This window comes from Rhea americana, unplaced genomic scaffold (genome assembly GCF_003343005.1).
Source record: "Rhea americana isolate MKP2758 unplaced genomic scaffold, rheAme1 scaffold_7, whole genome shotgun sequence".
NCBI classification, from domain to species: domain Eukaryota; kingdom Metazoa; phylum Chordata; class Aves; order Rheiformes; family Rheidae; genus Rhea; species Rhea americana.
In genome coordinates, this window is record NW_028186867.1 from 1820178 (window position 1) to 1836575 (window position 16398).

Here is a 16398-nt window from a genome sequence, read left to right on the forward strand (position 1 = left end):
ATAGTTGCAGGAMGCAGTCCATTAAACTCCCTAAAAGCTTTTCTGTTTTTTGAAGGAAGATCAGTAAAATCAATTGATTTACCCTGCAGGTACACAATTTCTTGATTCTACCCCAAGTTATTAACTGAGAAGGGTAAGGGACAGAACTGCCCTTTTGAGTGTCACTTAAGATGCCCAATTGCCTCAGTGTCCAAGAAATCCTTCAAAGATATCCTTCTCCTAAGTCRCAGTCACTATGATCTTCTTCAGATCATATTTACGTCTTTCTCCAATTATGAGGGAACATAGTTGAGTAYTGCACAATAACTACATACTTTCCTAGCATTCCCTTGTATTCACACTGAAAACAAAGCAAAAAACTGCTGCTAGGGCACTGACACTGACCACTAGGGCATCAAAAGTTTCAACTGAGGGTTTACAGGTTTAGTAAGATCAAACTTGCTGAACAAAGACCATTTAGTGAGACTAATGTCAATCGAACAAACCTCACAGAACRACTTATTTTACAATACAATGGTATTACCACATCTCCATTTTCCCAAGTTTTCAGACAAGTTGTCTCAACAGATACAAGAATCAACAAATTTCATGGGTCATATTTCTTCAAAATAGATTAAGATATATATCAAAAGACAAAACTGTCTTTTACATTGCCATTATTTAAGAGGTACTTATAAAAACAAAGTAATGTTCTACAGAATGTCTTATGGAATTGGAAGCAATAGCATAGATAGAGGTTAAAAAAATCCAATCTTGTGTATTGATTCCCAGCTAATTTTTTATTAAAATAATTTTAGATAGATATTTCACAGATATTCAAGGAGCTCTGTAATGTCCACAAAAGCTTGCAGATCTGTTTTTGCCTTTTAGCTATTAAAAAGAAAAAAAGAAAAAACATCTCTATTACTGATCAATATCTACGGCACTCTAGAAATTTGGGAAAATTACACTCAATTATTCAGGGATATATCACAGATAAGCTATAGTGGAATTGTACAGGAAATAATATATTTAGAATAACACAAATACTGTAGATAACTTTCTGACCAAAAGGCACAGATTGATGGAAGAACGACTATGCTGTTTTCGAACAAAATTTCCTTTGTGTAATAAACATGTAAGAACATGAGTGATTAGAGACTAAATTTGTTAACCATTTAGACATAAGTTTCCAAAACAGTAACATTTTGTGTCCATAAAATCACCCCCTTTCCTCATGTCAATCAAGAAATACTGAYRTCTGCTCAAGAAATAGCAAACTGCACAGAAGTAAACAAATTCATGATACTTAAGACTGTGGCACAAAACAAGCAATGATCAGACTCTGGGTGAAATTTAAGCTTACATTTTGCAGTTTTCTTTAAGAACAAGACTAGTAAAGTTCTTCAGCTGTAATACATGGACTAAGAGACATTCACTTCCACTGTCATGCCTGCAAAATAAGTTTCCTGTATTAGTCATCAAATATCAATATTTTRCTTAGAAGACAGAGACATAAGACTAGAAAGATTATGAGACTGTATCTTTTGCAGTCAAAGAAATCTCTCAAACAAATCAGTTTAAATCAAAAGCAGCTACAGATACTGCACTCTGATAACAGAATCATAATAATATTAGCTACCGTAAGCAAGTTATCAGAATTAAGAGTACTAAATACTATTCAAGTTAAAAAAAAAAAAAAAAAAAAAAAAAAAAAAGTTCCCTAACTGGTCATGACCCTTGACTGTGAGTAGGTTTTATAAAGTACTCTGTGGGGTTGGGGGGTGTATATATCAATCTGTGTGTGTGTGTATGCGTGTGCGTGCATGTGTGCACATGTGTGTGTGTAATTTGAATTTTTTGTTGCTTAATGACAACCACAAGAAGAAATCATTTCTTTCACATCAGCATGTATTTTGAAATGGAGCTGGCAAACTTGGCYGAGATTTGAAAACTCCCAGCATCGTTCCAAGGGGCCGAGAGGATTCTGCAGGGTTGTCTAAGATACGACATCCCGTGCTATAATCTGCCCTCTCTCGCACTACTCCCACTGCTGACAACAGGCTTTCAAAGCCGTATCTGGGAGGCACCCAGCTGTCTCTCTTCACCTGTGACTTTCCTACGATATTCCTCCTTTCTCTGCCACAGTCAGATCTCACACACTGGGACGCAGCCCCATAGCTATGCTCACACTAACACCCCAGACAACGAAAAAGCTCCWGAGAGGAGTAACAAAAGCCCTTTTATCAGCCAGCACTGAGAGCAAACTGAACAACGGCCAAGGCACAGCCCCAGCAGCGCACGGTATGTGACTCTGCTAATCTCTAAGTCCAGATAACCTAGGCTTTCAGTTCCAAAACTTCTTAAAACTGTCCACTGTGGTCAAGTTTATTAAAAAGTTAAGATCCATAAACACCCTACAGAGCAATGCCTGCTGAGATGGCTACGGAGAAAGAATAGCAATATTACTCACAGAAATCCAACATGTATTTGTGGTTCTTCATTACCGGCAACATCACTATAAACAGGCTCTTCTATGTCTTCATTCCTGCAAGAACATTAAAAGCACTGTAAACTACATGCTGATCTAAGTTGTTAAAACATAATGAAATGAACATTTATTTTGCCATTTGCTGATATAAGCAACTATGTGGTAATATTATCAGGAGGAACTGAGATATCTACTTAAAAACACACAACAGAAAAACTAATTCACAAATTTAAWTTTTTTTTTAGAACAGAACTCTTTCAAGATAACTAGTTTTGTTTTGCATTTTTCCTTAGCATCCTCAAATCTTCATCTTCTTCCCATTTGCAGTTCATTGTGTTAAAACAATTAAATAGAATTACATATCTTTACCCCTCCCTCAATCACTTGGTCAAGCCACACATTTTTAGATTTTCAGAAGTTCACATATATCTTCCTTTCAGTTATAACTTTAACCTTTGCTGCCCAGAATTCTAAGTCATACTCTGTAGAATTRTATTTTATTATTGACATTTGAAATATAATTTATGATTTATGACTAACAAGCTGAGAMAACTATCTTTCAAGAGAAAAATATTGGATATTGAAATGGTAGGGACAAAGAAGTGAAAGGGACCTGGCACTTGCGAAGATGACAGTGGAACTGCATGTAAAAAGCTTCTTTCTTCTAAAACATGTAACCCAGTATCTCATATTACTGAAACAGCAATTTAAAAAACGTATTGAGAAATTTACAACGAATTCTTTCAGATCGTGTGGCAGAACAGGAATATTTCCAGCTTACTATGTATTTATACACCTGACCTTTTGCTTAAAGCTTCAAACACGCCACTGTCACTAGCCAGTGAATGATCTGAGAGACATGCTGAAACTCGCCTGGCTCTCCTCTCCGATCTTCTACCACTGTCTCCTCGCAGAGTTACAGCTATCGTGGAGAAAAAGGGAAGACAACATCAGCTCAAGGTAATCGCTTACGGGTTACATAAGAAACGTATAGTTTATCAAAACTACCCACAAAACGGTTGACACAAACACAGTTCATTCCTTTTCAGCTAACCGCAAGTAAAAATTAAAAAAAAAAAAGGCAAAAAGAAAAAAAGAAAAGAAAAGAAAAACTACAATACAATAGACCAGAGCTCTTCTATGGGAGAATGAAGGAAGGAAGTTTGTGGCTAACTTCTCTAGGACAGGACTTAAGCATAAACTGACTTYATTGTTATTACAGTACTTTTGTGGTAAAATAATCACTCCTGGAGGAACACTTATGTTAATTCAGCATACACACGTACGGTATCCCAAAYTCTAAGATTTACCTACTGAATAGGTTGAAAATAAACACAGACTAATTCTTTTAAGAACTTATCTGATAACACAATGCAAGATTTTGTTTTGTTCTTGTTTGTTTTTAARCATGAAATCTCAAAGCATACCGTTATACCTAGCACAACAGCACTGTCTATCTGCAGTCCRAGGCACACTACCAAAAAGGGCCAGTGCTTTCCAACTCATTCAGAGTGCTGCTTTTAAAATTCTCCATGAATGATTCTGGAAAACGACTGGGGGCAGGTGGAAGGAATAAAGGYTAAAGCCCCTCATCGAACCTTCCCAAAACCATCAGTAACACCACCAGCAACAGTGACCCAACCATCACTCTCATACAGTCAGTGTACCAACACAAAGGGCGTTATATCTTGAATTTTGCACCAGCAAGTACATATTGCAGGCAACGATCCTTCTAGGTATGTGCACAAATGATAATGCTCAAGAATTGCATACATAAGGTTTTGACACTTCAGTGAAAGCCAAAGACTTGGTATTTTCTTTCCTTTGCAGATGGAACTATYGAACAGACTTTATTAAGTACGGGTTCTTCACCAATTTTTACCTCCCCTTCATTTAAGACTCAAATATTGCTCTCAAAGCAGAAAAGCAGCAGCAAGAAGGACCACTTTAAAAGTAGGGGAAACACCATTTTGCTTCTATCCATGCTTAGAAAATGTAAATAGGTGGCACAAAGTATCTGAAGCTTCAGCAGACAACATTCGGAGTGACATTAATGTACATTACATGGGAGACAAGCACTAACTGATACTTGCAGCTTACTACCACCGATCAAGGATGAACTATGGCTTACTCAAAGTGACACTTCATTAAGTACCGCTGTTGTAAATTACCTTAAGGTATCAAAACCAAAACACTGCTACTCAAACAACAAATTTACTTCACCGCAGTGTAAGGCCTATTACAGGGCTTAACTGTTGCCAAGGCACTGAGCCACCGCTCTGCGATGGGATGCATTTAATTTCCACGAGTACCATCAGAACAGACTGTCAGACCTTGAACCTTGTTAAAATCCTTCAAAATTAACTTGTATACGCTGCTGGTGTCAAAGCGCTGGCTACGATGAATTTTAGCCCGCCGCACAAGTGGAAGGAGGAACGCACTGCACTGTGGAGTCCCTCACTGCCCCAGGCACGTTCCCGTTACCGGGGGGGGGGATGTAACGGCACAAAACCACAAAAGGTGTTCAAAAATCACAGGGTCTAATTAGGAGCTAAGATTCTACGAAAACTGCAGATAGGAGCCAATTCTGCWTCCTTTTGGATTAGTAAGTAGCTCTGTGGACCTCTCCTCCAAATTCAATGAAGAAYTTAGCCATCTTCAGCTATCTGGGAAATTTATTTGGTGACTAGGAATATCCCAGTCAGCATTCGTCACTGGACCTGCAGAAACAACCACCTTTTTCTCTACTACTGCAGGCTATCTTTATTATCCAGTACAGGCCRTCATGCAGTACAATTTAATTCATCCTCAGCGCAAGTGCGAGCTAAGTTCTACCTGACTCACAGGAAGTAAAGAAACTACATGCCATGTTTTCCTCTACACACTTAGCACAAAGTGGGCCTTTTCATTTTGATTTTTTAAAGATCTTTAATCTGGTGAGTTCATCTCCATGAGTACTGTCACCAGTATTTAGGCAGAACCAAAACTAGCATAGCTGATTAATGCAGCACTCTGTGCAGACATTTTTCAGTAGGACAGTTTCCCAGTCATCTTACATTACTGGGAAGAAGTTGAAATTCACAAAAAATCCAAGAATTTTTATACTAAAATACTTCTCTCTATTTTTTGTACTATTTTCAACAAGTTACACTCGGGCGACCTCTTTTTGCAGACAAACCTTTGTGTGCATCTATACTTTGTGTAGATGTAGGAGACCAAAGTGGAGGTTGTAATCACGAATGAACCTCATGGGCTCTCCCTGTTAGAGGTTCATGTTTGCAATTTGTTTATGGAAGGAAAAATGGGTCTGAAGCACCAACATAATCTGTCACGAAAATCTGACATATTGCAACAACGCTGTAACTTGACAGAGATTTGCCTGCTATCCCGCCAAATTTGAGAGATGCAAACATCAGAACATACCGAAATCAACAGGAGAAATCGGTCATCAGCAAGAAAGAAATATCAAATTTGGGATTAAGTAGAACAAAATTTGCCACAGGTTACAGACCTAGCAATGCTGGAAGCTGAAGAATTGTTTAAAAATAAATGTTTCTAAAATACACAACTACCTTTCACATTACTACTTAAATAACATAACCAGTGAAAAAAATATAYGGATTTGAATTTGAATATAGAGTACTAAAACTTAAAAAATATAAGACAGGTCTGATTAGAAGAATATTCTCTGCTGTTATTAGTTGWAAAAATGGATTTCAAAGAAAATCTCAGTTTAGGTTCCAAGATTTCACTAGCTAAAAAATACTTACATAAATCTAAATAATTAAATAGTCATTAAATAATTGTGTTTCATAAGCTTTGACATTACAAATACTGCATGTCAGCTCAAAAGGCACTAATAAAAGTGTCAAACGCTCTTAACAAAAAATAAACTGGAGACACACATACCTTACCTACCATGATGCTGTCAGGCATTACTATGATATAACAAAGCTGAAGCTTGCAGAAAAATTTTTTCCAAGAATTTGACTGCAGCCATGAATATATTGTTTAGTTTACACAGCAAAAATTTAAGTATGCCATAATGATTAAACAGATATAGCATAACATCAAACAAAAACAGATGTAGCAAAATCTACGTTTTCTTCACATGCAACTCAGAAAAAACACTACACACAGAAAAACACACTGAGAATTACAGGTAAAAACAGCACAATCAAYAATTTCAGGTTCACTTACAATTAATTTTTCTGCTGTGCCGCATGAGAAACAAGAYAAAATGAAAAGCATACAGTGATAAATCACTTTTCAAGTCTATGCTAATATTTTACAAACAAGAGATTATTTTGGCATTAAAAGAAACACAGCACTTGAAAAATTATTTTAGGGTAGACAGGAACAAACTGTGAAGATATTAAAGCCTCATGTTTTATTATTATGTTTCCTCCCACTCCCAGCCTTATAAACACAATGGGTTTAATCTCTCAGGCATATTCCCTCCATCCACACAAGCTAACATAATTCAGTATATTCCCAAGAGAGATGTAAAACAAGAGAATAGCAGATAAACAACTGAACATCAAAACTGCAGTTTYTGCAGAACTCTCATCAACATTCTTGAGCACTGCTTCAGTGCAAAGTACATGGAAGTTACTGTTTGCTAACCCTTCCAGTTCCCAGAATTTTAAAAAATTACCTATTTTGTCTGATGGGAAAATTGGCAAAAAAAATTTTTCCAACTTGATATATTGTTTTCCAGCATTGCATTATGCTATCAGACCATTGGGTGGCAGCAACAAAACATACTGCATAGTACTTTAGTGAAAACTAACCCCCCCAGACATCTGGGGGTTCCCAAATTGTGCTGTATGAGTATATATGCTGTATACACGGTATACGTGGTATACGAGTTTGATGTTCTATCAAATACTCCAAGAATACAGAACAACCCCCCCCTCCAAAATTGGGAACCCCCAATTGCTACTTGAAAACACTTGTATTACAGAATGCAAACTCAATGACAGTATGAGTACCAAGCTCAAAGTAGCTCTAGCCAAACTCTAACCAAAATCCAGAAAGGGTTGAACTACTWCTTCTTAAGCAATTGTTCTGATTCAAGTATTTAAAAAAAGAAAACCTCAAAAAACCCAGCAGAGTTACCTGTTAGCCATATATTCTTCCTCAAAAAGCAACCCAAACCACTCTTTGCACTCACAGAAAAACAGTAACCACTGGATCAGGAAGTGGCACCTGGGCACCACAGCAGTGACAATGGCAGCACAGGCAAGTTCTGCCAGAGGTTTTCAAAGAAATGCAAAATATGTAAAAATGTTACAGAGGAAGGAGGAAAAGGAAGGCCAGAGCAGGACCTTGATCCTCATCCTACTGGCTCCCTAGGCATTCAGACTTCACTTCTAGGAAATACACTCAAGCTATAAATGAACTACTAACATAGTTTCACTTGCACCACAATGGGTGAAGACATGCTGTGGTCTGATCTGAGGTTTAAAGAAAGCCTCACAAAGCCTCTCCATGGCACTAATTTGAGCACAAACTTACATGCTGGTCTTTGGAATTCTGTTTATTTTGGTCCAAATGCTGGAATATGGGCACTAGAAATGTTTACATACAGCAAATGTAAATTCTGCAGCTCTGTCTTCTGGCAATGTGAGTCGCATTAAGGAAAGTAGGTTAAGTCCGTATCCAAACACTGTTTGAACAATACAGGCTTTTTATTATCACAGTTATCATTATTTTTTGTAATACAATGCTGAAACCTCTTCTTTAGATACTGTCAATGATCCTTCCCATTGTCTGCTGACAAATACAATTTTAGAAGGATAATATGCTTTCTGTTTATCTTGTATTATACCTGATGTCCTAAATCTTGAATGCAACATTCCATGAGATTGCATGGAAAATTCTCAGTACAAAAATGAGATGGGAATTACAAACTTTTAATATTAAAATATTCTTATTYCTATTTCTCTACTAGCACAGTTTTATTAGGAATATGAGCAAGCCAACACCACAAATCTGTGTTAGTGACCTTAAGAAGGAATGATGAATGTCATAATGAAGAAATACTTCTATTCATTTTAATAGTAGTACTTCATTTTACTCATTAAAACAGGAATAAGAAATCTCTCAAATGTGCCTGGGTCTTTTTTTTTTTTCTTTCTTTTTTCCCCAGGTTTCTGTTTCGTTTTTGATCTCTCAAATATACATTTCTGACATGCTTCCATCTGTACTGCCCCAGAAGCCCACTAATGCAGGCTGAAGTCCATCAGGTTCACAGTCAAGTGGGAAAAGAAAGCTTTAAGTAAGTTCTGCTGTAGTAACCAAGAAAGCTGCTCTGTGATCACAGAGGACAGATTCTCAGCCAAACAAAAAAATCACCACAGTGGATAATGAAGTCCTCAAACACCACCAGCAGCAGATGCTTTTGTGCTGATGTGAAACTGAACTCTGCACACAKTGCACCATGCACTCAACACGTTCAGGCCATTGTGGTTTCTGCTCCATCGCAAAATTCACAAAAATGGGCAGAGGATACCTGGGTATGTATCACTTCAGTACAGAGACAGTCAGCCTTCTAACACTGTCAGCAGCAGCATCTCATGTCTTTTTTTTTCTTTTAACCCAGTTCCCTTGGGTTTCTGCTGTTTTAAATTATCAGAATGATGGTAACATGTTGGGGGCTCAGACTTAATTAAATTATGAAGCTTTTTATTAATTTCTGAACCAAGACCAAAGTATTTATCTCTCAATGTGATACACTCCAAAAAAACATTCATATTCCCTTGTCTTTTATTCAACCAATTTATCAAAATTAGTAACTGTTTATTTTTTTGCTTTAAACTTGCAAATAGAAATGATATAAACCAGAGTACAGCCTAACAATTCTCCTAAGAGTGTTTCACTTSATTTTTATTAAAGAGTTGGCATATTTTGAAACAAATGATCCAGTAATTTTCTATTAAAAAAGTATTTTAAGATCTATTTACAAAGATTTCTCTACTCTTTCATCTATTGCCCCAAGTCACACATTCAAGGTTTTTTAAACAGTTAACAGCAACCATGCAACTTTTAGTTGATTAAACTAAAATAAATCAAATTGAGAAGTAATCTCCACTGTGCTAGTATGCTTAGGTTTGCATAGCATTCTCTATGGTAATATGAAAAAAACAGTAACGTCAAGAAACTTACCTCCACCAGTTTGGACATTAATCAGCTGTGGTCCTATTTCTCGCAGCCCTTCGTTGTCCACCGGGTAAGTTGACGTCTGAGATGAACTTGTTCCTTGCGTATCATCATCACCTAGCACTGTGGTCTGAGCCCGGAGCATTTCTAGAGCTCCTATGCTTGCCATCTCCTCAAAACCTTCCGACATTTGAGCCAAGGGGGAATCTCGAGACGCAGAGAGAAATGGGGTGTCCAGAGGTGAGCTTGGAGGAGACAGTGATGACAAGGAGGATCGCGATGACAGGGATGCCAGGGACTGAGGTGTATCCAAAGACCTCCGTTGCTTATTGAAATTTGAATGTCCGATGGGATCAGTGTATGGTACGTCCTTCGTGAGAGACTCAAATGGAATTATGTCAAAGCGTAAATGCTGCCCATAGTCTGTTGTGCTGTCTGATTTGTCATACTGCGGAAGGCCATAGATGTCAGTAAAGCTGACTGAGCTGAGAGAGCCTCTACTGGAGGCCAGGGATCCTCGACTGGAGGCCAGGGAGCCCCTGCTGCTGCCAGAGGACATTGTGAGGGTGCTAGCGGACAAACTAGAGCATGCAAAGGAAAACAAAATCAAAAAAAAAAGCCCTTTCATGTATGAGCAGAAATAAAACATGGACAAAGAATATCAACACAGGTTACACAAGTGTAATWTGACACACATTCAGCATAGTGACACACGTGAGGGGAATTTCTTCACTGTGAGAGTGACAGAGCAGTGGAGCACGTTGCCCAGAGAGGTTGTGGAGTCTCCTTGTCTGGAGATCTTCAAGGCCCACCTGGATGCAACCCTGTCTAACATGCTCTAGGTGACCCTSCTGAGCAGGGAGGTTGGACTAGATGATCTCCAGAGGTCCCTTCCAACCTTACTGATTCTATGATTCRGCATTTTGAGATCTAGCTCATGTCTCTTGCCCTTGTCTTAAGGGCATAACTAAAACTGCACAGATGACAAGTCTSAAGACAAAGCGTAGGAGAGGAAGATGCTGCCCCCTTCCTCAAATTCTCAAGTAGTCCTAATTTGGCAGAAAAGATACCAGAACAGAGTCTGGATCAGTGGACTCAAATAATAAAACCAGGAAAGGGTTCATCCAGCTTGAATGTGTGTTAATAATAGATCATAAACTTACCAGGGAGAAGAAGCAAGAAGGGATMTGGAAGGTCCTTACAAACTACTACGTAAGTCTTACTCTCCATTTGCCAATGGARCATAAGGACTACCTTAGTATGAATCCTATTCCAGTACCTTTCTCCGCTCTCAGATTGTTATTGAGAGAAGAGAATAGATGATGGAGAGAGATGAACTGACACACAACAGAGTAAGTTCATGAGTGAGTTAGTGTGGAGTTGAGCTGAGGAATCCCTGAGAGCCGTCTCTGAAAAGGCAGCTGCAAGTCTGAATATGCAAAATATTCYGGGCTTCTCTGTGGGTCTTAGCACATTCTCATATTTAACAGCAAAATTTTCTCTTCTCAACAGGGATCAACAACCCCTCCTTAGAGAATGGATTAGAATGTTAAACCTCAYAGCAGAATGCTATTGCCACATAAAAGACGACAATAACAATAATAATAAGGCTTTAAATACTTATCTTCTTTCCACAAGCTAAGTGAACATACAAAATTCCCCCAAATAATCTAGCCCAGATAGTCATTATAAATACTATTTTAAAAAATTCTATCCAAATCATCGCATTCAATAGATCAAGCCATATAAATGTAGTAAAAATTAATTTTACTCAGCAAACATACCCAAGAAGAATTAAATGGTAAATTTATACTGTAAATAATCTTCTCTGCTGCAGTTATAGAACTTCAAAACCTTTTATTTTCACATAACTCACCTTTTTAACTGGGAGTGTAAATACGAGGTTAAACGTGTAGCTTCTTCTAGTTGCATAAGCAAACAATTTCTCTTTTCCTGTAACAGTATCCTGTAATTAAATAGAAATATATTACTATTTTTCTTTACATTATAGTAGTGCTCAAGAAGTGCTATCAGCTTTCCAAGTATAGAAAAATGACACTGCATTGCAGTTTTGAATTTAAAAAAAGTTTCACTGTTCAACAAAATGTTTTAATTTATGCCAATTTATATGCAGTGATGGAAATCTCAGTGAGAACACAGGAACTAACATTCCAGCAGAATTCCCAGACAAGAAAAGCAACTGAGGCACAAAGTAAGAGTCATGATGCTGAAAATAAATTGCAGCAATTGTCAAAGTTATTTCATGTCCTAAGTGAAAATATTAGATGCTCCAAGACTTTTTTCCCCTTGCAACAGCATTATTGTGCCAAGAAAATAGAGAAAACTACTATGAATTTAGTCTCCTTGGCAGGAAAAAAATATTCCAAATAGCTCTATTATTCAAGCAAGTTAGTGTCAAATTTCAAAGAGAAAAATTYTGGAGAACTTCTGCTAAGCAATTATCATAAAACTCAATAATAAACTATGATTAAAAAAAACCCTCACTTTGACTTATTTTTTGCCAATTCGAAGTAATAACAAGCAGTTGAATTACCCAGTACCACTGCCACAACATGAGTGGAATGTACTTATAATGTCAATCTTAACTGTCTGTAAAATATCCTAAATATTGTATTTTGAGATTACTAAAAATGTGAATAATGGATTTTATCCACTGATATAAAATTTATTTTCTTCATAAATCCAGAATTATAAGTATTCCTGGTGTTTTTTCTTCTCAGTTCAATCACCGAGCTTTGAAATAAAATCAGGGTGGTGTTTGTTTTGTGCTATTTTATGTTATTTGTGTTTGTTATGTTACGTTATGTTATGTTATTTGTTTTTATGTTATGTTAACAGGAAAGTTACTGCTCCAATTTCGCATTTGCAAGYTGACTGGAAATTGGAATTCTGATAGTCTGGGGAAGGCAGATCAAACTTATTTATGATCGATGCATCAAACCTTCCTCATCTGCAAAGACAGCTGCTACAAGACAACATATTAATAGGCAGGATAAAAAATACAAATGAAAAAGGAGTTTTTTTTTTAATCCAAAAGAAAAGGCAGTGTTAGCCATCCACAAACTGAAGTAAGAATATGAAAAAAAAAACGTTTCCTTGTTAGCACTATAAACCTAAATCTCTTCATTCCTTGGCCTCCAACTCCACCAGCTCACATGCGAGGAAGGGGCTGCAGAGCTCTGCTCCAGCAATCCCCCCCGCCCTCTCGGGAGGTTCCCTTCACTGCAAGCCCAGCCAAGCACGTGTGCACCAAAGGCTGCAGCTCCACTATGTGAGCCCACACGATAAAGGCACCACTGGCAGGGACCTTTGAAGCAGGAACTAGCAGAACAGGACAAATGGATGCAATAAACTTAACTGATTCAAAAACTTGCTGGGGAAAAAGCTCACATCAGCTACTTAGAAAACAAAAAAGCAAAAAAACCCCACCAGCATAGAAACCTATACACCCCAGTCCACCAGCAGAGTGGAGGCAGACACCTGCACTGCAGGGCAAGAGACACCTCAGTAAGGCTGTCAGCCAACCATAAGAACACAAAAATGTTTGTCCTATAGATTTCAAGTTATCTTWAATCTGCCCACAAGTCAGTGCCTTTAAAACTAAGCAACAAAACAGAATCAATAATTATCTAAACAAGAAACTTTTTCATAGTTCATAATTAGGAGAAGGTAGAAATAGAAGAGCAGAATTGGGAATGGTTTTCGTCATTCCTGAGCCTAACATAAATAAATAAATAAAYAGAYGGTGATAACACTTAAGTTTTTCTCCAATTTGTTACACAAAATTAGAGTGCCTTTAAATATTATTCTAACTTCTACTCAACTTCTTGCTAGCACTCAAAATATCAAGTATCACATCGGAACGTTGGTTTCCACAGCATGAACTACATGGAAAAACAGCTTGGTCTTTTTGCCAATATAGTATGCACTACCTACCAGGAGAGCCCAAAAACAACAAATAAAACTTACTACACTGCAGTGTAAAGTGAACTCTTTTCTCTGCCACTTTAAGCTGCACAGCCAACTTAACAATATTGCAAAAGTTGCAAATAACATTATACAAAACTTTGAACTGTCAGTTGGCTGTAAATTTTCTATTTTTACTGCCTGAATTTACTGTCTAAAGTCAGCCTTTTCAAAAGAAATAAAAGTTCTGCAAATTTGTATATGGAAAGCACTTTCAAATATTTTAAAAGCRTCTTTAATTATGTAAGTGTTAACCTTTACACAAGATTATATTAATGCTGGTTCATGTAGTTTTTCAAGTGTCAAATCTGGCTTTTTACCATCAACTCATGCTTCGATCTGTTTCAAAACACAAAAGAACAGCAAGGAAAACCAAGAAAACCTTTCCTGCAAAAAAACAGCTCAGCAGACAAAAGCATTGTCTTGATACCCAAAAATCTGCAAAAACAACTTCAACTCAAATCACATCTATAAATGTAAAACTGGCTTTTCTGGTATCATCTATATAAGAGAATTAAGTCTGGGATACAACAGCGTGTACTTCACACTTTAACTGGAAGGAGTCTATGGCACAATAAGACCTTAAATGTTTTTGTCCATTTCTTTGGCTACAGAAAAAATTGTGCAACTTTGAAATAAACATAGTGCTTACGAAAAAAAATGTTCATACTAGCAGAACTCGTTATTTAAAATTTCAAGAATAATTGAGATAGAACTGGCGGGTGCTCACGCTGGTGAGACCACAAATTAAAAGGAAAAATTGCATGCAAGTGGTGGTAAAAAAAAAAAAAGTTAATTCTTTAACTTTCCTGTACCTACAGCAGAAACTAAACACAGGAAAGGTTTTGAAGATGACTATTACTCCACTGCAACTGCAAAATAATAGAAGATTCTATTGCGATCCAGGTACTGCTTTGGGGTCTTTACTTACCACACAACTCTCCGACAGACTTTTTCCAAGCACCCATATGACTCTGTTCTGATCTTTTCTTTCCATTCAGACTTTTCAGAATGGAAAGGAAAACTAATCAGTCAATGTCACTCTAACGCTCCTTCAGAAAACTTCCAAGATGGATAGAACTAAATAATGACAGAATCAGGAGCAGACTCATCCTTTTTTGAAAGCAAATTACTCTAGTAGCTTCTTTTGTTTCTTTAACACAGTGAAATTCCTTACTCTTCATTTTGAAACTACCCAGATGTATCTTATAGTAGATAAGAAAATGATTTGTTAAATGCCCAAACCTTTCAGTGGCCCCATGAGCAGAGGTTGCTCGAGCCCGTTGAATTTCATCCTCCAAGCGTCTTTTTTCTTCCTCCAAACGTGCAATGTCTTCAGGGGATCGTCTCTGTTGACTGATGAGCTGCAATTCCTGAAGAAGAGCCTCTTTCTCTTTGATAAGCTGAAGACGGTCCCTGTCCGCTTCAGCCATTCCTGGCCAAGATTCATTGTCTAGCAAGGCCAGCTGCTGTTGTATATTGGAAACTCTTTAAAAGAGAATAAACAGATTTCAAAAAGCAGAAGTGACAAGTCAGAGGAAAAAACACCACARGTCAGTAATCTTTGTCTGCTAACTCAGTGTCTTCTCACCTAAACCCTGAATTAACATTCTGGGGGGAATTTGTTTTGGGTTTTTTTTTTCACATTCTCTGAGTGACTTTTTTTCAAAACACTAAACATGCAAGTATTCATAAGTGCATAGCTGTACAAAAATTACAATGCATTTACTTATCAAAATAGACAACATCTGCTTTCACATCTTTCTCATTTTGAAGTATATCAATTCATATTTTATGGCTCTTATCATGAGTTTGCTGTCTGTACAGCTGATGTAGTTGAACATCCTTTCATTCCTCACTCTCCCCTTATTGCATCTTCACTTGACATTTCAAGAAGTGCTGGGAGAAGTACAAGGGGAAGAAGGGGATACAAAGTCCCATAATGTCACACCTTCTCTACATGCAAATCAAATGGAGGAAAGGTTCAAGAAGCTGAAAATTTTAGACAGTTTTGATTGACAACACCAATATTTTTATAAATAAGCTCTGAGTATAATAAAAAAATGGGGTTGGAAAAGAAGATCAACTGGTTTAAAGATCAACTGGTGGGTTTAGTTGGACCCATCATCAAATCAAGCAATCAATCAAACGGGAATTTTTTGTAGTCAGCTTTGTAGTCAAAAGGAGTTTCTGTACCTCAACATGCTGAATCATTACAAAAAAACAATACTAGTTAGAAGAATGATGCCACAGTTAACATTTTTAAAACTTGTTCTGCTAAAAGACAATTTTGAACTCTGCTAAATATTACCAAAAAACCCTAAAGCTAGAAATTTCACAAATGTGTCTTTCTGTAACTTTTCAAAGGAAGTTACCACCAAAACCAAAAGTATATAAATGTAACAGGGAAAATACTCTTTTATCGTTAGATATTTTTGCTTATCTTAAAATGGTTCAATTTAGGCATGAGATTTTCTCTCATTTACTCTAGCTTTCTGATTTTTGAATATTTATAACTTAAAAAACAGAACTGTACTTTAGTTACATAACCGTACATCTCAGTTTCACCTCCAGTTTCAAATGTCAGTGTTCAAAGTTTAGTGCATAATAAAATGTTACTGCCCTTTATTAAAAAAAWAAAAATAAAAAGTTTATAAGTAGCCATGGAAGTGAGATATATATTCATTCTTTTAATAAGTACATTTTTAAGCAATCATTTTTCAAAATGTTTGATAAAGAATGAATAAAAAGGTAGCAAACAAAACAGTACAAAYACA

At 36.9% G+C, this 16398-nt stretch overlaps 1 protein-coding gene across 1 annotated transcript in view; it reads right to left on the reverse strand.

Moving 5' to 3' along the window:
- WWC3 (WWC family member 3) overlaps positions 1–16398 on the reverse strand; it is a 66158-nt gene that overhangs the window by 15789 nt on the left and 33971 nt on the right. The window contains exons 8-13 of the mRNA XM_085321540.1: positions 14867–15109; positions 11511–11600; positions 9641–10215; positions 3272–3392; positions 2453–2527; positions 1346–1432 (exon numbers count right to left, since the gene is read on the reverse strand). Of these exons, the coding sequence (XP_085177666.1) occupies positions 1346–1432; positions 2453–2527; positions 3272–3392; positions 9641–10215; positions 11511–11600; positions 14867–15109 (1191 nt within the window). The remainder of the gene's footprint in view (positions 1–1345; positions 1433–2452; positions 2528–3271; positions 3393–9640; positions 10216–11510; positions 11601–14866; positions 15110–16398) is intronic.